General features: G+C 34.6%; 2 protein-coding genes across 3 annotated transcripts; one reads left to right on the forward strand and one right to left on the reverse strand.

Moving 5' to 3' along the window:
- Positions 1-1,370: 1,370 nt before the first annotated feature.
- LOC145014803 (dynamin-related protein 3A-like) lies at positions 1,371-7,840 on the forward strand. The gene is made up of 20 exons (XM_078973243.1): positions 1,371-1,974; positions 2,682-2,964; positions 3,056-3,084; positions 3,187-3,288; positions 3,404-3,472; positions 3,568-3,627; positions 3,729-3,842; positions 3,930-3,978; positions 4,099-4,208; positions 4,743-4,835; positions 4,949-5,041; positions 5,133-5,270; positions 5,350-5,463; positions 5,581-5,673; positions 6,222-6,273; positions 6,471-6,619; positions 6,698-6,844; positions 6,945-6,997; positions 7,095-7,194; positions 7,279-7,840. Exons 1-20 carry the CDS (start codon positions 1,582-1,584, stop codon positions 7,549-7,551), a joined length of 2,514 nt encoding a protein of 837 aa, XP_078829369.1. The 5' UTR covers positions 1,371-1,581; the 3' UTR covers positions 7,552-7,840.
- Positions 7,841-20,714: 12,874 nt separating this feature from the next.
- Positions 20,715-22,506, reverse strand: LOC145018842 (protein translocase subunit). Of its 2 annotated transcripts, none has more exons than XM_078976702.1 (4): positions 22,320-22,506; positions 21,378-21,678; positions 21,156-21,277; positions 20,715-21,053 (listed from the first exon to the last, which is right to left on the reverse strand). In XM_078976702.1, the coding sequence occupies exons 2-4, from the start codon at positions 21,652-21,654 to the stop codon at positions 20,877-20,879; spliced, it is 576 nt and encodes a 191-aa protein (XP_078832828.1). In that variant the 5' UTR covers positions 21,655-21,678; positions 22,320-22,506; the 3' UTR covers positions 20,715-20,876. The 2 variants fall into 2 exon arrangements, with proteins under 2 accessions (XP_078832828.1, XP_078832829.1); XM_078976703.1 differs by having other exon boundaries at positions 22,404-22,504.
- Between the last annotated feature and the right edge of the window lie 2,917 nt (positions 22,507-25,423).

The following is a 25,423-nucleotide window of genomic DNA, read 5'->3' on the forward strand; positions in this document are numbered from 1 at the left end:
GCAATATTTTTCATGTTGGTTCAGTCATATTGTCATCTTTATCAAATTTGTCAAGTCTAGTATGATTTTTTTTATTGTCTTGACTTTTTCTAGCGGCTTTCACTTTCATCTTTTGGTTCAATATCTTCATCATTGTTATCAACATCATCAAAATCGTCATAGAAGTAGGAGTTGTAGTTGTTCAATTTCTTGTTTTGGTATTATTTTTCGATGCACTTAATCCTTTTGTCAAAGCCTTGAAATGCTACGACATATTGTATGTTTTCCATCACATCTAAGTAATATTTTGAGCATATACATACCTCCACATGTGGTGGTTATTCTTTATTCCAATATAACATTGTCATTAAAAAATATGAATTCTAAAACTACTCTAGAAGTTTGAAAACATAAATCTAGGCTATAGTGATTAAAATTGATATTTTTTAATGACATTGTCATTAAAAAATATGAATTCCATAATGAAATCCACATTTTATGAAATATTCTTATTTGACTGATCTAAGAGTAGATACCAACAAATAGGTACTTCTTTGCTTTGGTTAGATACTAGTATTTAGAAAAAATGCCTAACTATCATAGGGTTAAATAAGAAAGATGGCTCTCAACTAGTCGTTGGTTGATGGGTCAAGTCAGTGGCGAACCTGTGAAGAGCATTTGGGGTATTGTGTCACTGCTTCGATTCCGCCCCGTAGTGTAAAAATATTAATAAAAAAATAAAAAATAAATAAATAAATCGTACTAGGTCCACCACCTTCGGATACGAGTGACACCCCTCTTCAAATGTTATGTGTCTGCTACTGGATCAAGTCTAACATAGCGTATGACACAAGTGTGGATTTCAAAGAGTTTATAAGTTAATCGTTTGAAAAAACTTAATCACATGTATGCCAGTTCATTGTCCAAATCGTTTTAGTTACAATTTTGGAATGAAGTGTACAATTATAAGATTAGATAGTGAGTATCATATAATTGTCAAGCCAACATATAATTGAAAAGTATACTTTGTAAATAGATGATTATATATTAATGCTATTAACTTATTATCAACCTTTTAGAACGCATGTCATGGCGATGCCAAGACGCAACTTCAATGTCTCTACGTACTTAGGTTGATCAATGTATGACATAACTCAAGTTTTTTTTAAGGAATATTTTTACCTTTATTTTCTATTATGTGTGAACCATTAGTTTTTATTAATTTATTGTTATCAGTTGCTGTTGGTATGATATTTTGATAAGATTTAAATATTTAATATAGATATATGATTATATGATTTTTTTTTTGGTATATTGATATTTTATTACCAATTTTTAATATATAAATATAGTGTTATTCTAAATCATGAAGTTCACGAGTTCATGATGTAAAATTAGTCCAGCTCTTTGAGTTGCTAACTTTAGGGGAAATCGACTTTCAAGCTGGCTTGGGCGCTAATCAAAACACCTCCACACGTCTTTCCCTCTCTCTCTCTCTAGAATCTCCTTTTCAAACATACTCTCTCTCCTCCACCCTTCCACCCTACAACCTTAGGGTTTCATCATCCTCACCAAATTCCAGTTCGATCGATCTTCATCCCAATGGGCGACGAACCAGTGGTTCCTTCCACGTCTCAACAGCAACAACCTCCACCGCCAACTAATGCCAACGCCGCTCCGCTTGGCCACAACGTCATCCCAATCGTCAACAAGCTTCAAGATATATTCGCTCAACTCGGAAGCTCGTCCACTATCGAGCTCCCTCAGGTTGCCGTTGTAGGTAGCCAGAGCAGTGGTAAATCTAGTGTGCTTGAAGCTCTTGTAGGCCGTGATTTTTTGCCTAGGGGTTCCGATATCTGTACGCGCCGACCGCTTGTGCTTCAGCTCCTTCAGATCAAGCGGAAGCCCGATGGGACAGATGAAGAGTATGGTGAATTTTTGCACGTACCGGGGAAAAAGTTCTATGATTTCAATGAAATTCGTAGAGAAATTCAGGTGTGATTCCTATAGTTTGTTATGTTTTTTCACTTCAAATCATGTTAGTTTAATGGCCTCCAATGGTTGCAGAGACAGTTGGTGTCCATATTATATTACTTTCACTAGGTTGCGTGCTTTTCCATCCTAGTTCTTACCATCTATTGGGATCACTTATGCCACGCTACTAATATTCTGTGATAGCTGTATCTAAATATTTCTCACAGTAGATTATCTTGACCTAACCTAAGACGAAATTAGAATGATTGGATGACAAAAATATTGATCTTCATTAGATTTCCCATCCTCTTCTAGGCAAGCATAGACAACTCCTATAATTCAACTGCACATTCTATCTCCACCACATCAATTCTTAGTTTGACAAAAGAAAGTAAGCGAAGATGTTTCCCTGATGTCAACTTGTATTCTATTAAGCTACTTTTCCGAGATATTATATCATAGCTTGTTCAAGTGTACCTGTGAAGGATTAATATGAAGTAAACTCATTGGTCATATTTATAAAATTAGCTACCTAGACGAATTTTACTACCTACAGAAACTTACATCGAATAGAATTTTGTTGTTTACAACTTTACATGCTAACAGAGTAACAATGTCTTTGAATTCTGTATGATCATTAGCCTTTAAACAGAAAGATGAAGCACTTTATATTCTTGTCAAGTAAGATTTGACAACTGATTTCTTATCTGAAAATATGGATACTATAGGCTGAGACTGACAGGGAAGCAGGGGGAAACAAGGGTGTTTCTGACAAGCAAATCCGTTTAAAGATTTTCTCACCTAATGTTCTTGACATAACTCTGGTTGATTTACCTGGCATAACAAAAGTTCCTGTGGGTGATCAGCCCTCTGATATTGAAGCTCGCATCAGAACAATGATAATGTCATACATTAAGACTCCCAGCTGTTTAATTCTTGCTGTTACACCAGCAAATTCAGACCTTGCCAACTCAGACGCCCTTCAGATTGCTGGAAATGCTGATCCAGATGGTATGTGACTTTGTGCTGATGTCACTTGTCATGTTTTGAGTAGAATCATAATCATCTCTTTAAAATGATATTATACTCTTTATTTTGACAGGTTACCGAACAATTGGTGTGATAACAAAGGTGCAATATACATAAACCCAAGTTTTAATTTTTAGTCATATTCCTGTTTGTTATCTGTTGTTATTCATTTCTGACATGTTGTATCCTATTCATTTTATTTAGTTGGACATCATGGATAGAGGTACAGACGCCCGTAACTTTTTGCTTGGAAAAGTTATTCCCCTAAGACTTGGTTATGTGGGTGTTGTAAATCGTAGTCAAGAGGTAGTATTTTTCTTCCTTCAACACTAAAAAACCAAACTTTATTATTATAGATGCACTTGTGGGGCTTTTCTTGTGTTATTTAATCTCACAACTTATATACAATATTGTTAAATAGGATATTATGCTTAATCGGACAATTAAAGATGCACTTGTGGCTGAGGAGAAGTTTTTTCGCAGTCGTCCGGTATGACTACTTTTTTACTTTATTTATTTTTTATATATAAATTAACAATTTAGCATTGATGAGATCTTTAGTTAATTTAACTATTTATAGTGCAGGTTTATAATGAGCTTGCTGATCGTTGTGGTGTGCCTCAACTAGCAAAGAAGCTGAACCAGGTATTGTGATTGTTTGAAGAATCTTTTTTTTTTTTTTTTTACCCTTGAACAATGTGATATTTGTTAAAAGATGATATTTATCTGTTTCTTTTGATTTGCAGATTTTGGTGCAACATATCAAAACAGTGCTACCAGGGTTGAAGTCTCGCATTAGTGCTACATTAGTTTCAGTGGCAAAAGAGCATGCTAGTTATGGAGAGATCACAGAGTCAAAGGTATATCTTATGGATAATCATGATCTTGAATCTTGCTAGTTTTATTTTGTATTATATAACTTTTTTTTTTTTTTTGATAATTTGCAGGCAGGCATGGGAGCTCTTCTTTTGAATATTCTTTCAAAGTATTCAGAAGGTTTGTGACTTTTCTCCCTTTTTTTGTTTTTGTTCATTATAAATTGAGCCAAATGTATATATATTTTTATAACTTTCTAGGTATCGATCCCATAATTAATCTGTTAATTTCTTTAAACAGCCTTCTCATCAATGATTGAGGGAAAGAATGAAGAGATGTCCACATCTGAGCTTTCTGGAGGAGCAAGAATACATTATATTTTCCAGTCAATATTTGTGAAGAGTTTGGAGGTCTGTATACTTTAAGTTTTATCTATAAACATGCATAATATTTCTATTTTCTACACTGCTTGCCCTTTATTCCACCTGATTCATCTTTTAAAGCTTTTTCTCCCTTAGTTTCTTATGGATAATTTGCTTATAAGGCTCATGTTGTTATTTCATGAGTGGATCTCCTCATCGTAAATGAAACCTTTTCTTTAGGCAGGGATAAATGCAAGAAATAACACTGTACTTTCATTGATTTGTTAATGATACTTTCATTTCTTTCTATTATAGCATTGACCTGTGAAAAATTTATCAATTATAGCAATGTCATCCAAATATAAAGCTATTTTTATAAATTTATTGCTATAGTTGGGTAGATTTTCATAGTATAATGTCCTAATAAACTAGAGTAGGATACTATAATAAACAAACCAATGAAGGTACATTGCTGTTTCTTGCATTCAACCTTTTCAGGATAAATATTTCAAATGAAATATAATGATCTGCATATGTTTTTTTTCATCTTTAATAGCTGATGAAATTGTATTCCTGTTTCAGGAGGTTGACCCTTGTGAGGATTTGACTGATGATGACATTCGCACAGCCATACAAAATGCAACCGGCCCAAGATCTGCATTATTTGTGCCTGAAGTAGGTCTTACTCTCTTTCTTTTTTCTTCCCTAAACCCTAAACCCTACAGATGCTTCTACTTGAATAATTTATTATATAGGCTTAAAGTTGGATGCTTTATGTCCATTTGCAGATTCCTTTTGAAGTTCTTATAAGAAGACAAATTGCTCGATTATTAGATCCAAGTGTTCAATGTGCAAGATTTATTTATGATGAGTTAATTAAGGTTTGGAGTTGATCAAATCTTTTCATATTCTATCTAATTTTGATGAAAGTGTTACTACATTGGAATTCTGATTGTAGTTTTTGTGTCTCAGATGAGTCATCACTGTATGGTTAATGAGCTTCAGAGGTTTCCTGTTCTTAGGAAACGAATGGATGATGTAATTGGGAACTTTTTAAGAGATGGTCTTCAACCTTCAGAGACTATGATTGGACACATTGTTGAAATGGAGGTATATATAATGGTGTAATTGATTATTTCTAAAACAAAAAATTTAAAACTCATAAAGTGATATCCAATATCTATTGCAGATGGATTATATAAACACTTCACACCCGAATTTTATTGGTGGGAGTAAAGCTGTTGAAACAGCAATGCAGCTGGTGAAGTCTTCTAAAATTACAACCACAAATTCAAGGCAAAAGGTGAAACTCTAAAGTCTAAACAGTTTGATTGATATTATGTTTGCTTGTTTACTCACTTGCTGATGTCATCTTTTCTGACTTTTTTTTTTTCTTTTTAATAATTTTTATTTGGGTCAGGATGCTGCTGATGACAAAGCACCACAATCTGAAAGAGGCATCAAGTCACGTGCAATTCTTGGTAGACAGGTCAATGGAATTGTCACAGAGCAGGTTGTTATAATGCTTCACATGTTCAAAATAGCAATCTACTTTCTTTAATTTGTTTTTTTAATAACATTATAATTAAATTCTTTTATCATAAAAGACCTTATATTTTGTGTTTTTTCCGGATTAAACCTCAACTTTATTTTTTGCCTTGTATTTTTTTTTCCATAAAAAACCCTCAACTTTCTAACTGCTTCCAAACAAACCCTCAAGTTTTTGTAGTTTTTCCTGAAAAAGCCCTCACATTTTTTTAGGAAAAAATGAAAAAAGTAGAAGTTCTTTTTTAGGCAAAAAAATACAAAATGTAAGGTGTTTTATGAGATTAACCCTTCTTTCTATTACTACTTTTTACTTTTGATTTTTTTTTTTTTTTTGACAAATATCATCCAAACACAAAGCAATTTTTTCTGCTATAGTTGGCAAAAAAATTCTATAAGAAAAATATTGAAAGTAGAATGTTATAATTGGGTTTATTTCAAAATACAGTTTCTTAAAGTAAGTTGCTTTTATTTTTATTTTTTTGGTACTAATTTTTAGAAATTTCAATTTTCCAGCATAATCAGCCTGGGTCTCGTCCAGTTGGCGAGGTTGAGAAGCCGACATCTGGTAAGAAATAGCATCTTACTTCCATTTCTTCTAATTAAAGTATTTTTTTTTTCCTATTATACTTTAAAAGATCTACCCACTTATAGCATTGTACTTTGAAAAATATATAAATAGGTTATTATAATAAACAAATAAACAAAAGAAGTATGTTGCTATTTCTTGCATATAACTCATAACTTTGAGTGATTTTTCTTTAGGAAGCACAAGCTGGGGGATCTCATCAATTTTTGGTGGGTCAGATAACCGAATGTCCATTAAAGAAAACTCTTCAAGCAAACCATTTAATGAACCTGTTCATACCATTGATCATATGGATTATTCTTCTTCAATGATCCATTTAAGGGAGGTGTGTTATGGAAGTTATCAATAGAATTTATAAAAATATAACAAAAGAAATACTAATAGTTTTTTTATTTTTTTGTAGCCACCAACGGTTTTGAGGCCATCTGATGCCAATTCTGATCAGGAGGCTATTGAGATTAATGTTACGAAATTGTTGTTGAGATCTTATTATGACATTGTCAGGAAGAACATTGAAGATTATGTGCCCAAAGCCATCATGCACTTTTTGGTAATTTTCATCTTATATATTTCTTTTTTTTTTATTTATTTTCCATTCCGAGAAGCTTCTCTAATGTTTATATATATATTTCTTTTTGATGCAATGTCAGGTTAACCATACAAAACGAGAGTTGCATAATGTCTTCATTAAAAAGCTTTACAGGTACTTTTCATATTTTTAATGTAAAATGATAACTTATTTGGATTCAACAAGCATTATATTATCTTTAGTTACTTTATATTTGATTTAATTTAAACAGAGATGATTTATTTGAACAAATGTTACAAGAACCCGATGAAGTTGCCACAAAGAGAAAACGTACCCGTGATCTCCTCCGTGTTCTTCAACAAGCTTTTCGTGTAGGTTTTCAATTTGATTTAATAAAATTCTATTAATTAATTAATTGATTATATGTTTTTCAATCAATTCATTTTTTATATTAGACATTGGACGAATTACCACTAGAAGCCGAAACAGTGGAACGGGGTTACAGTCTGACCAATAAGGATCCGACAGGTCTCCCAACATCATCAATGTATTCTTCCGGAAGCAGTTCAATGGACTACACAGCTTCCCCCAAGAATCAAAGATCACGTAATAAGTCTTCCAATTCCGGGGAATTGAATTCCAATTCCTCCTTTTACGGGAATTCAGAATACTACAATGGAAACAATCGCAATTCCCTTCTTGGACTCTACCCAACTTCCGATCTTTAAACTACACAAACTCATGCTACAAGTACAACACAAGATATGCATTAGAGATGTAGACTCGTTATATTCTTTTTCTTAAAATTACGATATAGTGCATTTTTTTTTTATTAAGCTCCAGTGAGCGAGGTGCTGGGGCAATTCCGTCTTTTTGATCATCCATAAATTCCACATTTTTGAGCAAGTCTATCATATCATATCATATCCAACTGTTTGGGAATGTTGAATTAATGTACAGTGAGTGATTTGCATTTTCCGGTTCTTTGTAATATGAATGGGTGTGGGTTTTCTTTTATCTTATCTTTAAAAAGAAGTGATGTGGATTTGGTTTACATATGTTGCTGTTGTTTGTGCGAGCTATTTTTTATAATAAGGATATGATGAGGGCATTCATGTCTTTTCAACAGATTTCTAGAAATATGTATGCTGGTATGTGTAAAGTGTGAGTATTCCATGACATTACTTTCTTGTAACAAATTCTTTATATAGCATCATTGATTCGCTTCATGAAAATGAAATTCCCCCATATAGTGCATTGACCTACAACAATGGCTAATTAGAGATGCAAGACATGAAAAATGCTTATCGATGATTATGTGCTGTGTGTGATTCGTTAGCTATTGTTATATGGTGTATGAAAATTGTGTGCTATAAGGGAATGGAGAATGTTGTAGAAAAGGTTGTTAATTATACCATGTTAGATACCAAATCTCTTTGTTTTGCTACAAATATGGTCAAATCTTTGGAACCTAAATATTGTAATGATGCTTGTCATGATCCAAATTGGATCAATGCCAAGAACCAACAGATGGAGGCTTTATATGTGAATAGAACCTAGAAATAACTGTCTGTGCCCATCTCTAACCGTCCATTTTGACATGTCTAATCATTATCCTGGAAGGTTAAAGACCATCTCGTAAGAAATTTCTTATATCACCCTCCATTTGTTTCATGAGGAAAAGAAACCTCTAGATGTTATTGTGTTTTTAATTTGGCTAAATGGAAGAAATCTTTTCATCCCATATTGGTATAAGGTAGTAAGATGGAATGGTGTCCAAGCCTATAAAAAGAGTTTAATACTTTGGTTTCTAAACACACCTATCAAATATACATGGAGTATTTGAATCTTTCTTTTATTATTTTGTTTGAGTTTAGAGCAAAAAAAATAGTCTGCATTATAATTTCTAATATAAGGGATCTTTCTTTATGGAGACTTGTAGTTCTTCGACTATGATGTTTTCCACTTATATTCTTGTCTTTGGTTATTCTCTTTATATTTCATTTGAATTTGTTGGGAATCATTGGGACCATGTTCCCACCACATTAACTGTATAATGTGGCTCATTTGAGACAGAATAAATAAATGTGTAAAGAAACCACACCTCAACCCCTTATATAAGAGACTCCTTGTGTTCCCTATTGTTACGTATAGGTAAACACCACATATGGATTATTAATTATTGACAATTTATACAAGTTGGGGCTAACCCACTAGGTCCCGAGTTTGATTATAGGCAAATACTAACGTGGCTGTTCAAAAAAAAAAAATTAAGACTGAAAAATCATTGTACATATTGATAGATGCAAAATTTGTCATTAATAGTGGTATTTGATCTCTTGAACTTGAACTTCTTTCTTTAATTCATCAACTATTTATACAAGATAGGTAGGTTTATATTTGGAAATATTCCTTCCACCATGCGAATCCTAGTCTAACACTAATTACTAATATGATAATAGTGTAATACACCCCTGTTAGAGATGTAAGCATACTTGGTCTGGGAGTTTTAAAAAAAAAATTGAAAGTCCTTTGCTAAAGATATCAATGATTTGAATTTAGAAGGACGAGAAAAACTCGGATGTTGCCTTTAGCGACTTGTTCTTGGATAAAGTGGATATCAGTTTTGTTTGTTGGTATTAAACATAATTGTTGGAGAGTTATATGACACTCACATTGTCATCGTAGAAAAAAGTGTCTTTGGTAATGGGTAGTGCGAGTTCCGTTATTAAGTTTCGTATGCAACAAGTTTTAAAGACAATATTAGCCACCCTTGTATTCAACTTCATCACTAGAGCATGAAACTATTGCATGTCATTTTGAAGAACAAGAAATAAGGTTATCTCCCAAAATATGAAATAATGAGAAATGGAATGACGTCTAGGAACCATCCCAATCATCATCATTAGGCATCTGTAGGCACGGAGGTGGTAACATGTTTTGTAAACGGATAAATTGTAATCAAGAGTGCCGCTAAGCAAGCACAATATATGTTTGAAGGAAATCATATGATAATCATGTGGATCATATATGTTAAGACGTATTTAAAGAGCTCCGAATAGTCTCCACTTTAGTAAGTGATCAACATATACCGATTCGATGGTGACGAGGATCTTGTCTTTTGTATCAATACGAGTGGGATTGATGCAAAAGATTATATAATGACACGTTTGAGTATTTCCATAACATATTTTCTTTGACATAAATAAGGCCCACAAGGAGGATGGGCAACCGTAATGCCAAAGAAATAACCAAGGGACTAAACTCTCTATGGTAAATTTATGGACAAGATTTTAAATAGTGTGTTTACGAAGGCAACCAGGGGATATGTAACACCCAAAGTTTTGAAGGCCAAGAAAGGAAAGAAAAACCCTAATTTTAAGGGTAGACTCGGCGAGTCCGAGCGGGATCCGAGTCAAGGTGTAAGTGGCCAACTCGGCGAGTCGGCCAAGTGGAGTCCGCGAGTCTAGTCTGTGCGAGGAAAACCCTAAATCCGGGACTTTGGGCGCTATTTAAGCTTCTTATTCTCTCCATTAGGGTTCCTTAGAGCCCCCCCTTGTTCAGAAAACGAAGCCTAAGCCTCCATTGTTGTGTATTCAAGCTTCCAAGCCATTTTTGGGTGATTTGAAGGAAGAAGAAGGAGGGGAATCAGTGAAGCTTCAAGGATTTGCTTCAGATCTGGAGTTTGTGGAACCTTTCTGAAGTATTGAAGGTATTAAGTCATTTCCTTCTCTTAGATCTAATTTTGGTTGTGAATTTTGGGGCTTTTAAGCCATGATTAGCCACCCTTATGAGTTAGAAGCCAGATCTGAAGTTGCTACTTCAGATCCAAGTGTGTTATGGTCTGGAGAAGCATAAAGTATTAGCCATTAAGTCGATTTTGAAGCCCCTTGGCCTTAAACCCTAGTTTTTGGCATGTTTTGCCTAGATCTCCTTCTGTACACGTAAAGTTTGCAACTTTACGTGTGGAATAGTCTTGGGAAGGGTAGATCTACAACTTGGAGTCCATGCATGACTCAAAAGTCCTCTGCGTGTAAGGAGAACTGAAGGGACTCGGCGAGTCCTATGGGTGGACTCAGCGAGTAGCATGAAGTTGTGGAGAAACTCGACGAGCGGGATGAACAACTCGTCGAGTCGTATGAAGATTGCCTTGTACTCAGCGAGTCTGTTCTTGGACTCGGCGAGTCAGGTCGCGAAACCCCAAACCCTTCGAGTTGTGACTCAAATCAGTGAGTCGGGTGGAGATTCAGTGAGTTGGACAGGTCTGGACTCAGAAATCGGTAGACTCGGTGAGTCATGGACTGACTCGGCGAGTCGAGTCGCGAATGGAAGGAATCTGATCATTTTGAACTCGGCGAGTCAGTAGGGTGACTCGGCGAGTAGGGTTGACCTGGAAGGTTGACTTTGACCAGGACTTTGACCTTGGACCAGGGTGGACTTGGTTGTCTTTCGAGGGTCAGGTAGACTCAGTGTTGCAATGATATTGGTAGTTCGGGGAGCAAGGGGAGCAGGAGTTCCGTGAGTTGTCAGGCAGCAACTAGTGAGATCATCAGCAAGTTCAGCCAGTGCAGGTGAGTTACCCTTTTGTGTGAATGGGTCTAAGGCCACAATGTCGGCCCATGTGGTTATGAGTAGAAGACCTGGGGGTTAGCCCTAGGCACAATATGCTAGTATTATCAGCAGGACGAGGTCCAGCAATAGCGGGCGGGTGCCCAAGGAATTGTTTATATGATAGTTTATACTTGTTGTCTGTGTGATACATGTATGTACCTGGTAGGGAGGTGAGTGTGGGCGAGGTCCCGTATCTCACCAACAGCAGAGTGTGGATGGGGTTCCATATCTCATTAGTAGCAGAATAATGGCGAGGCCCAAACTAGAACATGAGTGAGGGTGGGCTAGGCCTGTACCTCACTACCATTAGGAGCGTGGTCGGGGTCCCATGACTCATCAGTAGCAGGACATGGGCGAGGCCTTAGGACAGAACCAGTTGCATGTATTAGATATGTGTTGTGAAATGTTATGTGTTATTATTTGTTGGCGGGCGAGGCCCTGTGACAGGCGAGGCCTAAGTAAAACAGATCTGTATCCGAGCGGGGCTCGAAGCCAGGCGAGGCCTGGAGCGGCGGGGCCGCTATAGCAGGCGAGGCCCAAGATAGTGGGCGTGGCCCAGTATGTGCAGTATGTGGTTATGTGTGGTATGTGGTAGGGTGGGGAACTCACTAAGCTTCGTGCTTACGGTTTTCAGTTTTGGTTTCAGGTACTTCCGGTAGCGGAGGGAAGAGCTCGGGGTGATCGCATGGCACACACCATAGATTAGACAGCCTGGGAATGTTTACTCTGATAATGAACATGTGTTTTGGAAACTTATACTCATACTATGTTTAAGTAATGATTTATTAAAAGAAATTTTTGGTCCTAAATTTTGGGTCATTACAAGTTGGTATCAGAGCCTTGGTTTGAGGGATTCGGACATGCTCTCGGGTGTGTCTGAACTCAAACCGAGGAATTGGTAAGGAAGTTTTCAAAATGGAAAGACAGTTTTGTAAAAAGAGTTTTGAGAAAGAAATTAGTTTTAGAAAAGTAAAAAGAATTCAGAAAGAAAAGAACTTTGAAAAGAGAAAAGAGGTGTGGTGCATGCAATCAACCGAGCTCAAGTAAGTACCCCAAAATACCCATACAAGTTTATGATTTGATTATCAGTTAATAGAACAACATGTTAGATTAGGACTAAGGATCTAGGGAGGATGCCTTATGTGCCTGTTATATGTGCTTTTGATCTGCACGATAGTGCTGAATAGTCAGTAGTAGGATAGTCTGATTAGGTTATGCCTGAGTTTATGAGTTGTGCTGCATGCTAGTTCAGATTCTTGCTATGTGGATATGATTGCTTGAGTATGTTATGGTTAGATTTTCCCTTGTCTGAATGCTGCTTGCTTTGCGCATTGTGGGATTCTAAGTGATGGGAGTTAGCCATTAGGTGGATACGTCACGTCACATGTGATCAGGGTTGAATAATCTCAGAGTGTTGGATTTGGTCCTATTGCGCAGCTCTTGTTTGAGTCCAACTGTTGTAGGAACAAGTCTTTTACTTGAAGGATTATCTGAGCCTCGTCACATGTGATGGTATCCAGGTGATGGCTAATTGGCATTACGAGGAGGCCTTCAGCAGCTGAGGACTGGTTTGAGTTGAGTCAAAGGTTTCCCTAGGGTAAGCCTAGGATGAGGGAGTGCTGGGAGCAGTAGTAGTAGAAAAGGGACCTGGTGGAGTCAAAGCAGTTCTTGAGGAAAGTACGGATAGATGTGGAATGTAGTATGGGCCCGTACTATTGAAAGCAGAGGATCCGTACTCGATTCGGGAAAGTGGGTTAGATCTGATCCCACATCGGTTGGGAAGGAGAACTAAGCATTCCTTATAAGGGGTGTGGATACCTTCCCTATCACAACGTGTTTTAAAGCCGTGAGGGCAGCAGATCCCATAAGAACTCTGCAGTTAAGCGTGCTCGGGCGGGAGTAGTACCAGGATGGGTGACCCCCTGGGAAGTCCTCGTGCCGAGTGGCCCAAAGCGGACAATATTGTGATACGTGCCAGAGGGGGGTGTTACAGGATATGGTAAGAATAATATGATCGACATAAAGTAAGATATAGCCAATATTAATGTCTTGTTGATTTTCCATAAACACGTGATTTTCCAAACTTGAACAACTCTTTTATTTATAAGAACTAGTTCGATCATACATAACACTACAAAATTCTAACTGTCACACCCCTGAAACAGACGACGGAATCGTCCGGGGGCTCGTGTGACTATCAATTGAAATATCATCACAATGAATATATATGAAACATAACACAATCATCACCAAACATTACATAATAGAACCAACATTTTTCACATCAAGTACATTGTTTAATATTACATATTCAAAACAGAAATTGTACGAGAGTTGTCATTTCTCAAAATAAGATTCCCAAAATACACTTGAAGGTTCTTCGACTTAATGGTTACCTGAGAATACAAGTTATTTTGAAAATGGTCAACATATATAATGTTGGTGAGTTCATAAGCATATTTGATCAAAAGAAATTGTATTGTTTGTTTAACCCAGAAAATCCGATATTTTCTGTAAAATTTGTTTACGACATGATGTGATGATCTAGTGTGTATATATATATATATATGTGTGTGTGTGTGTGTGTGTGTGTGTGATTTCAAAACATGTATAAATGAATGAATCCAAAAGTTTTCCTTGTTTTGTATTTGATATAAATAAAAGGAAGTGAATGATGGTATTTTCCCCGAAAGAACCGATATTTTCCGATCTATAACAGTATTGTAGTACTTGCATTATTGTATGAATTGTTTTGATGCGCCACAATATATGAATTTGATTTCCCCTGAAAAGTATAGATGGTAATGGATCTCTATATGAGTCATTATAACCATGCATGATAACTGACTAATTCGTCTGTCTTGACATTTTTCCAAACGCCGATTTTGATCAAGATTTTTTCACCCTAGACTGGCCAAGTCTAACTGTAGCGAACAACTCAAGTGTGAGGGAGTCACCCCCCGTATAGATCTATACACAAACTCTCGCTCTCCCTCCTGGAGACTCTGATTATAACTACAGGCTATGACCAAACACTCAATGGTGTCGACCGATAATTCTCACCACACCCCAATGATTTCCACATGAATATGTTTAATGTTAAACATAGTTTGATTTACTAACACCTGATGATACTTGAATGTGAAAGGCACAACCCAACAAACATGAATAAGGACAGATGTGGCCCATTAAACACGTAAGTTATTTCTAGGCTTGATGGCATGCAAACGGACACGTTGAAGCCCATTAAGCATACAATGAATCTCTCCGGGCAAAATTAACATCCGAATTGGTCATTAAGGCCCAATAACATGTAAAAATTAATTTAGGCCCATTGAGCATGTCATTGGGTCACTAAGGCCCAACAGACACGATTTGAATATATTGGGCCCAATAAACATGCAAATGGATCACGAATGCCCAATAAGCGTGTATTACAAGTACCAGACCCAATATTCGTACGATTGTTCCATTTTTTGAATATTTGATGCGGTATAGTGTTTTTACATGAGGCATTTACTTATGATATTAAGATATCCAATGTTTGATCTATAATATTATTATTAGTTTATAAAACAAACCATTTTTAAATCCTGATAAAAACTTATATTTTTGGTCCAATGGTTTAATAATTGACACGTTTGACTCAAAATATTTATTTGACCATTTCAACCCTTGATTTATCAAAATTTACATTTTCAGCCCTTATTTGTAAAAAATTTTGACGTTTGGCCCGATTCCCATGAATTTTACATTTTTGGCTAAAATCCAAAAACATTGCATTTTTAGCCCCAATTTAGAAATAAATGTTATTTTCACCCCTGAATCTGGTTTATATACATTTATGGCTCAAATTTTGATCAAATGACATTTTTAACCCTAAAACTCTTATTTTTCGCAAATTTGGGCCCAAAACAGTGAGGCCCAAATATTAAGCCCATTAGGCTAAAATTTACACTTTTGGCCCTTTGAAAAGTATGGTTATCATAAAAACCCAGTTTTATACAAGTATGACCTGTTTGATCCTTATAAAACCGTAAATGTCACTATTTTTCCTTATCTTTTGTTTACTTGACAAATATGATACTTAACAAGATTTTTGCTTTTATTTTTCCCATCTTAAGCATGTGAACACTTTTATCTTGGTAATATGATCTATAAGGTGTCTTAGTTCATGGATTTTTACTCATTGTTGTTTAAGACGTCGAGATGTGTTAAGATCTAACACATTTTTACAAAATAAATTAAGAAACCACACATATCAAGCATATAACACATAGATCTACGCATTTTACCTGTATTCTCCACCAAAAATCATGTAAAAACCGAAAAACAAGGAGTAAGAACTCACCTTTGGGTTTGGATTTAGTTTTGATGAAAGAATGCAAGAATGTGGTGTGATTTTTGGCTCTAGTTAGATCCTTGAAGGGACCTTCGAGTTTTGATGAGTTCGCTAGTATGTAACTTGAAGTGATTTTTGGATGAAACCTCCTTGAAATGCTTCTAATTCTCGAAAATTCTTGATGAAAGGGGAGAGGGGCTCTTGATTGTGTATTTAGAAAGAGTTTGATATTATGTATGTGTGTTTATTGTTTACGGACGAAGGGTTAATAAGAGAGGGGATAGGAGTGCATGGAAACATGAGAGTGCTTGGTTACATGATAAATAAATGCCTAGTTATCCTTTAATTAAAAATGAGGTGGCATGGTTTAAGTTAATTATCCATTTTCTTTTTTACACACATGGGCCGAAAATGGGCCAAATGAAGTGAAAGAAAATGGCATTGGGCTCAATCTCTTGGCTTGTTCGAAACCATGAGGCCCATAGAGAAAATTTTCGGCCCATTGGGTAGTTTACGACCCAAATGGAATAAAAGAATGGGTTTTTATGGTCCATTAGGGTTAATTGGATCAATTATGGTCCAATAAGGCCCCATAAGGGTAAACCAATTCATTTTAGACCCATCTAGGCCCAAAATGTTAAGTTTTATAAATATGGGTCCAATTAAAGCCCATTTAAGGGTCCTAAGCCCAAAATAGTCAAATTGGAAGCTTATTGGTCCATTAGGCCCAATAAGAGAATCCTAGTCCATAATGGACTTAAATCGGGATTCTTATGGTTTTCAATCCTTAGTTGACTATTTTAAGTGTCTTGTATAAAGTTTTGGCCTTTATAATTGGATTTTGATGGAACATCATACACATTTTCAAGTTATGGTTACAATTGTTGCCTTCTTAACGTTTACAAAAGTATAGAATTTCCTAGCTAATTTGTTAGTTATGACACTAACTCTACTCTCAATACAAATCAACCTACACCGGTACAAACTAATCCAGGACTTTCTGCCAGCGCTAACACCATCCGAGCTTGCACTGCCGCTCGAAGAGAGATGCCTGTGAGACCCTCTCAAGTTCTTGAATTCGAAGGAGGTTTTGAGAATTCAAAAGTCCGAAGTCACTTTCTTTGTCCCTAGGAATCTAAGTTCCAAAAGCAGACGAAATCGCTATGGAACCGGACCTCCTCGCTGCCGCTTAATTCATTACCAGGAAGAGGGAAATTCGCTTTTTTAGTAAGCCCACCCCACCCCCCAAATATATATATATATATATATATATATATATATATATATATATATATATATATATATATATATATATATATATATATATATATATCTTAATATTTTTATAGGTTTTACCTCTTATAAAATACATCAATTAAGCCTACCCTTTTAGACAAAAAAATCATGCTGAGAAAATACTAAAGATTTGGTTTGTATATCATTTGAACTTTTACTACAAACGTTTACAAACTCTTACTTCAAACACTGTTTCGAACATTTTGATACAAACATAGACACTAAATACTTATGAACTCACCAGCTTTAATGCTGATAAACTCTTTCAAAATAACTTGTATTCTCAGGTCATCAGTAGACAGGTACTGATGCCAACTTTTGAGAAGATGGAGCGCATTCAAGACTCATCTTATATTTTGATTAATGTTTTGGTGTCTTATATACTACAGAACACACTTGTATTAAAATTATTTATTTAATGCAATGGATGATGTTGTTTACTTGTTTACTATTATACTGTGTTTTGATACTGTACATGACGTCCTCCGCCCCAGAACGTTTCCGCCGTTCTCGGTTTTGGGGTGTGATAGTATCTCTATAAACTAGTACTTTGAAAATGTACTCATGTTTAGTTAATTATACACTAACGTATTGTTAATATCTTTTTAATGAGTTATTATAGCCATACTATGAATAGATGGCCTAAAACAACGCTTTGAAGGTGTTAAAATGTTGATAACAATTGTCACTCATAGGCGTGTATGCTCGATTGTAGCTAGCAGCCCAAGTGCAGGGCTGTCAATCCCGATATAGATCTATACACACTTGTTTTGATTCCCTGCTGGAGATTTTGGTTATAATATTAGGACTTTAACTATGTTGTTTAAATGAATAAACAACTTGAACATGTTGTCTCATAAAAAGCATATAAACGTTACGTGTATAATAAAAACCCAATCATTCTGAAATAAAAGATTGATAGTATTTTCTTTGTTTAGTATACTCCAAATCTACTTGAAAGTTGTATACCCTTGTTTAGCTTTGAATCAAACTCTTGTTCTTGTACATTAGTATAAATCCATGTTCTTATAAAATAGTATACTCTAGTATACTTGACTCGTGAGTTAGTGTTCTTGACTCATAAATTATACCTATTATAATTTATATGTACTTTCAGTATTGATGCTAACTATTCATGAATGCATCCCCTTGCTCGACATGTTACAAAGGATATATATATATATATATATATATATATATATATATATATATAAGATATATAACTAAAATTGAAACGGTAGTCGGACAAATAACCGATACCCTAAATCCACATCTAAACAAGGAAAAGGAAATAAAGTGAGTTATCAGTCCTAATTCTTTTAAATCTTATATATATATATATATATATATATATATATATATATATATATATATATATATATATATATATATATATGATCTTTGAGGAAAAATATAAGTTTATAGAAGAGTTTAACATTTTGAAATACTTTTGATGACTTGATGTCATTTTATCATAATTTGGAATCATTTGTTTGTAACACAAAATCCTTGTGTTAGACTTGATGTCATTTCATTTTTGATGGTCGATTATGTTAATGCACACAGTATACGAACATTTCTCTTTATTATTTTAAAAAGTATTGCAAATTGATCTATACTATTACATAGATTCGAAATAACGGTTTGTTACAGTGGTACTTTGGGGGAACTCACTAAGCTTTATCTTACAATTTAAGTTTCATGTTTTAGGTACTTCAGATGATCGGGGGAAAGCAAATGCATGATCGTACACATCATTCGATGATATATTTGGGAGATTTTGTTACACTATGATTCTGAGATATTTGTATTTGATACTTGGTTTTTGACTTGGGTTTTGTTTGAAAACAATGATTTTACTTGATTAAAAATGGAAAAAAAAAATTATCGTGATTTTGGGATGTTATAGTTTTTATATGAGTTTCTGAGACTCAGTGACATTAACTAGCAGGTTCTCACTTTTATCTAGACCATCTGGTTTTACTATAATGTTAGCTTTTAAAGGTGTTTTAACATGTTTGAATCAAAGCATACCAAAATCATACAAAAGTTCAAGATAACATTCACAACAAGAAAATTGGGCATCTATGACTAAAAATTTAGAGACTGGTTAATCAGCCATCGATACTATTTGAGACTTATTTAAATGTGTTAATCATTAGAGACTGAACAAACCTATTGGAGACTGATACTTAGTCCCAATTCTATTTATGCGAAATTACATTGGAGGGTAACTTATTAGAGACTGGATTTCAGTCTATGATATACATACTTAATTTTTATCTTGGATGGAAATCTATTAAGGATTGAATTCGAGTCCTTAATAGACTTGTGGTGGTTTTCATTTTTGAAGAAACTTATTAGAGACAGAATTTGAGTTTCTAATAGATTTACACCGATTATGATTTTTGAGGGAAACTTATTAGAGATAAAATTTTAATCTCTAATAGACATGTGTTACTTTACATTCAAATGGACACTTATCATGGACTAAATTTTTAGTATGTGACACTAATTAACATTGTCATGAATACCATGTATCAATGATTGATATTTTTTTTTTTTTTGAAACGGCAAATCTAACCTACTCCTAAACTACACCTTAAATCCACCTATGTCCACGATGGGACTTGAACCCTCAACCTCAAGTAGGGAGGGCAACACCGTATACCGCTAGGCTACAAGCCCTTTGGTCAATGATTTTTAGTATGTGACACTAATTAACATACTAGTCAGAGGTTCATGGTTGATATATTAATCACCGAAGGCTACAAGCCCTTTGGTCAATGATTGATATATTAATCATCAGAGGGATATTTATTAGGGACTAAATTGTAGTCTCCAATCAGCATGGGGATACTTATGAATAATTAAATTATAATATCTAATATTATCAGTGAGTTCTTGATACCATAAATCAAAGACCGATGAATATGTCCCAGAACTAATTTAGAACAACACTTATGGATTGAATTTCAGTTTCCGATAGACACACATCATCTTATATTTCGAGTGGCACTAATTAGAGATTAAACTTTAGCACGTGAAAGATTGAGACTGATTAATGAGCCACACATGTATATTAAATGTTGATGAGCTTTAGTCTTTGGTAGATATGCATACTATTTGCATGGACCCTCCCCCGCCAACATCACCACCACCCCCACAATTACCTCCCCCCTCCACCACCTATGCCACCATTACCTCCGCTACCTCCACCACTACCTCTACCATGCACAAGGGGATCACATGAGTCATATAAGGGCTCAAGGGGATGCCATGCACAAGCATGAAAATTTTCTTCATTGGTTTGTCTAACAACTATATGGTCAAAGGGTGAATCATACTCCATAACCACAATCTCCTCAGACGAAGAGCTTTCACCAATTCAAGTGTGTGGAGATACAAACACACATATCCCATGAACCTAGTTGGCAAAATGATCAGATAAAGTAAATAATTAACAAAAGCATCAATAGTTGACACAAAGATGTCCCTAAGCCAAAGTTAGCCAAAGTTTTTTAGTGTTCAAGTCCCACTTTGGACAAAATGTGTAGATTTAGGAGTAGAATATTACGTGTATGGGTTAGCCTTAGCCGTTTTTTTATTAAAAAAAAAAAAGTAAATATGGAAACCTTGAAGTAGGTGAGAACTTATTCTCCGAAATGAAGATAGAAATGAACAATTTGATATAAACCAAACAAAATCTTTGGAAAATTACTCGAAAGGCTACACTTCTAGATCCTAATGTCCACTTCATCATCAAACGTATCTAGAAACTTCCAAACATTCAAAACCAAGCCGTCAAGCCGTCGTACTCATAGCCGCCTTTTTCTTGTCTTCCTCAATCTGTTCCAATTCAGCCAGTCTTTCAGCCCATGCCCTGTCCCTTGCAACTGCAGCCATCTTTCTCTCTATCCTCCCAATCTTTTTCTTTCTGTTGGCTTCTTGCATTTGCGCCTTTCGTTTCTTCTTTTCCGACTTTTTATCATCAAAAAAAAAAAAAAACCCAAATTTAGCTTCTTCTTTTTTACTAACCTTACGGGTTTTTATTAATAAATAAATGTGTAAAATATATGATACCAATATGAAGGCATGGCGTTGTTTTATTCGCTTTTTTTCGTTTCTACGTTTGAAACTTCCTTCATTTGGTTGATTTGCAGGAATTGGTTCACCAGGAACATGTTTAACCCAAGCATAAGGCCCTACATTTCCACAAATGATCAATAAAATCAATCCAATTTGAATTCAATTTCTTATTTATATGTAAATACAATGTATAGAGTCATTAAACTTACACCATACCTTTAGGCTTCAAGCTAGCCCTTTTCCTACGTGGCTTATCAACAGGCCTTCTTTTTGGGAACCGGGTATCTGTGAGACTTTGGATTGCCCTTACTGATGTGGGCCCCCAAAACAGGTGGTTCTTGTGGATTGACCCAAAAAGGGGGTGCAGCTCATTGGTGTATGCAGCAGAAAGCAATGGTTTAGTTAAAGGGGATGAAGTGGTTGTGATAGAGCGAGATAAAATTAGGGTTCTTGACACAGGTCGGATTATGGATCTTATTGCCCCAAAAAGCATGATTGATTGATCACTGATTTAGATCTGGTGGGTGTCAATAAAATGGAAATTTGTCATTAGTTTGGTTTATTCCCGATAAAATTTATTATTTTTACTTATATAATGGAAGCAAATGAGAAAATGCTTGCAAGAATACTTGAAAGCAAAATAATAACAGAAGCAAAGAAAGAACATGGAAGAAAATGCATGATACCCTAAAACTTTAGAGATAAAATGATTCTATTTCTTTTCCATTTTATCTCACATTCATCATGATTTGTGCAAGCATAAGAGTTGCTTTCTAAAGTTTCTGATAAATCAGAGAACAGCAAGTGTAAGTCTTGTTTGCTATAAACAAGAAGGCCTAATCAAAGAAAACGTATAGCAGATAACAAAATCATATCTGGGCCGATTGCAAATAAGACTAAACCTACATTATAAAAATTACAAATTCATAATCCACTATACAGATTCAAATTCCAGATACCCTTCAGAAAAACCGTATAGAAGGTGTGGGGTAGAAGTTAAACTACCTCATTAACCTAATATCTTAATCGTGGTTGAACTTAGAGTAAATTCATCGTTTCGATTAAATTCTACAAACTCCATAATCGGCAAGCAAATCATGAAAAATATTCAATTGATTGGATGCATAAATAAAAACAGAGAGGAGATTGAGGACTGACCTTAACGGGGATCTGGAAGAAGCAAAGTCGAAATGAGCTGAAGAATCGAGAAAATCGGAAATTGAATCAGCCACAGTGATTTACCTGGTTCGAGAGAGCAGCAGGTCGAAAATCGAAATGTGAGCGAACTGAGGAAACGAGTAGACCGATGAAAGAGGGCTTATGAAATTTTAGGGTTTAAAATGTAATGGAAATATAGAAATCCAATATAGGTATTTTACATGGTAGTACTTTGCTACCAAACAATTAATCAACTAAATAATGCAAATGAATTTTGATTTTATGACTAGAGAAATTAAATAATGCAAATCTTATGACTATCCATGTACATTCCAAATTTATTTATTTTTATCCTATTATAGAATATATTTTGATGATTTTAACAATCATTTTTATAATTAGAATTAACCACTGTTGTAAAAATCCCGACTAGGTCCCGATTAATTCATAGGCGCTACTCAACCGATTAGAGGGCGCCTAGCGATTAATCCCCCCATAAATAATGAGTGAAATAGTATGAAACGATGAAATTTTAACATTTTGAAGAAGTTTTATCTCAATGGAAACTATTTGAGGTATGATTAGTGTTGTATTAATCATATTAACCTATTTTGTTATAATATTAGTGGTATTTATGAACTTTGATATGATATTAGTCATATTTAGGTTTTTAAAATTCAACAAATTAGCAATTAATGGTCTCCGATTAATCCTCCGATTAATCTCTGCCTAACCAATTAATCACTTAACCTCAGTCCACCGACTAGCTAACGCCAAGCGTTTTTTACAACCTTGAATTAACACAAGTGTCCAATAAGGATTTAAACTGTTATATGATACAATTTAAGAGGTGTACAATGCACATATATAAATAATGTGAGTTTGATCATACAACGAAATATGAGGTCAAACCTCCTTGTGAGGTCTATGAGGTAGAGCGACAGACAGTAGTCCTAAAGTATAGGTACGAGAGAAGGGGTAGATCCCTCGGAGTTTAGGCAGCTCCCTAAAAGCTCTATATAATTTTGGACCTAGAATGCATTGGAAAACATACGTGGAACGAAGGAACATAAAAGAAACAAGAAAACTTTAGATAGTCTTAAAGACAGTGCTAAGCTAACTGGTTGACAAGTGGTAACCTGACAACTGACTGTTGGAAATATGTCCATAGCCAAAGTCATTTTTTGTTACACACAAGATATGATTTAAGCTTAAGATGACAAAAAAGAGATTAGAAGGACTAGTTTGTTAATTTATCATGAGATGATGATATAACTAGAAACTAAAAATAATTAATGGTTTTAAGTGTAATTATCATTAATTTAAATTGATAAATATTTATCTCATAACTCAAGGGATAAATATACCTATATATAAGAAGATTATTATCATAAAAAGCCCTAATCAACTCTCACCTTAGAGTCGACATCACCTCCTTTTTTTCCCTCTCTCCCTCTTGACTTTCTCTTCGATCCTAATTTTGAAGATCTACCTACATTATTTGGCCGTTTTTTGGAGATCCAAAGACACTTAGAATGTCTTGATTTTTCGACAAATCATACCAACATTATGTACAATTGGATTGTTTAGATGAACTATATAGGTTCTAAAGACTTTTCTTATGTTTGATTGATAACAACATTTTCTAGGCTCGGTTTGGCATCAAGAAAGAGAATGATTGTTGTCTTTTGCTTGATCATTGTCTTAGGGTGCTTCCATATTAAATGAGTTATGTTTTAGGCTCTCCAATCATCCAAAATAATGCAAGGAACTCTTTCAACAAGAAAGATATACCATTTCACCTCTCTCTCTCTCTCTCTCTCTCTCTCTCTCTCTCTCTCTCTCTCTCTCTCTCTCTCTGGTTTTAAGGTTTGTTGTATTTAATCATGAACTTGTGATCTTGGCGTAATATATGGTAAAAATTTTGATTTTGCTTCAATTGTGTTTCTTTCGTAAAAACCATCATATTCCAACACTAACATCATCCAAGATGTATGTGGGCAGCTTCAAATTGAACGGTTACATTCACTTTTGAAAAAAACAGTTATATAACCACCAAATTCACAAATTCCGTTGTCCTCAGCCAGATTTCGGATAGATAAATATATTAAATACATACTCATATTTCACTATTTTGGAACTTTCTTACAAAATTAAATTTACATATATTTTTTTACAGAAGCAAATTCTATGTTTAAGTGATCATAACGTTTATCCAAAGTTGAATTATTAGTAACTCAATCATTGTAAGGCCTCTCGAAGTTGTTGCGGTTTCATAGACGAGATTAGCCGATACTGTCGGGAAACGATGACCAGCAATAGTAGGTTCACCGGGTTCACTGTTAATGCTTTTAAAATGGGTTGGTGAACCCGCTAGTGTGAGTGTTGAATATATTGAATATTTTGTATTCATGTGGCTTTAGGTCATGGATAAAAATAGAGATTGAATGTCTTCTGCCAACTTCATTAAATACAACTTTATTGAATGCAATTTAACCATATACTTGAATGCATTTGACTAGCATCTTTTATTTATTTATTTATTATTATTTTTTGTTTTATAAGTTTACAAATATGAATACACAATTCATTTATTTGTATAGTTTTATTTTAATTTATAATTTTTAATTTAATTAAATAAAAAAGAATGATATATAAAATGGGTTGGGAAAGATAGGTTATCATATCTTGTGGGTTGGAGAAGAAAGAAGAAAAAAAAAATTAAAAAAATCGTATGACAATGGGTTGGGAGGGATAGAAAAATATCAAATAAAAAAATCGATATGACGTTGGGAAAGATAGCTTTATCATATCTTACGCAATCCATGAACAATGTTGATTTGATTACCACCATTCTCTTTTCTACTCACCCATTTCTAACAATATACTACTAGATTTATTGGTTTTTTCTCTAAATTTCAACATATATATAGAACCGTGTCAAAGTATTTTAACATTTTTTTTTATTAATAATTGTTTAGTGTTACAAAAGTTTAATTATTTTTACGGTAAATTTACTTAAATGACAATATTTACATGACTTTTATTTTCTATAAAAAAATGGAATATATGTTAATAATATAGTTAAATATTAGCCTAGTTTC

Source organism: Lactuca saligna, chromosome 9, assembly GCF_052625555.1.
Source record: "Lactuca saligna cultivar CGN05327 chromosome 9, ASM5262555v1, whole genome shotgun sequence".
In the NCBI taxonomy this organism is placed as follows: Eukaryota; Viridiplantae; Streptophyta; class Magnoliopsida; order Asterales; family Asteraceae; genus Lactuca; species Lactuca saligna.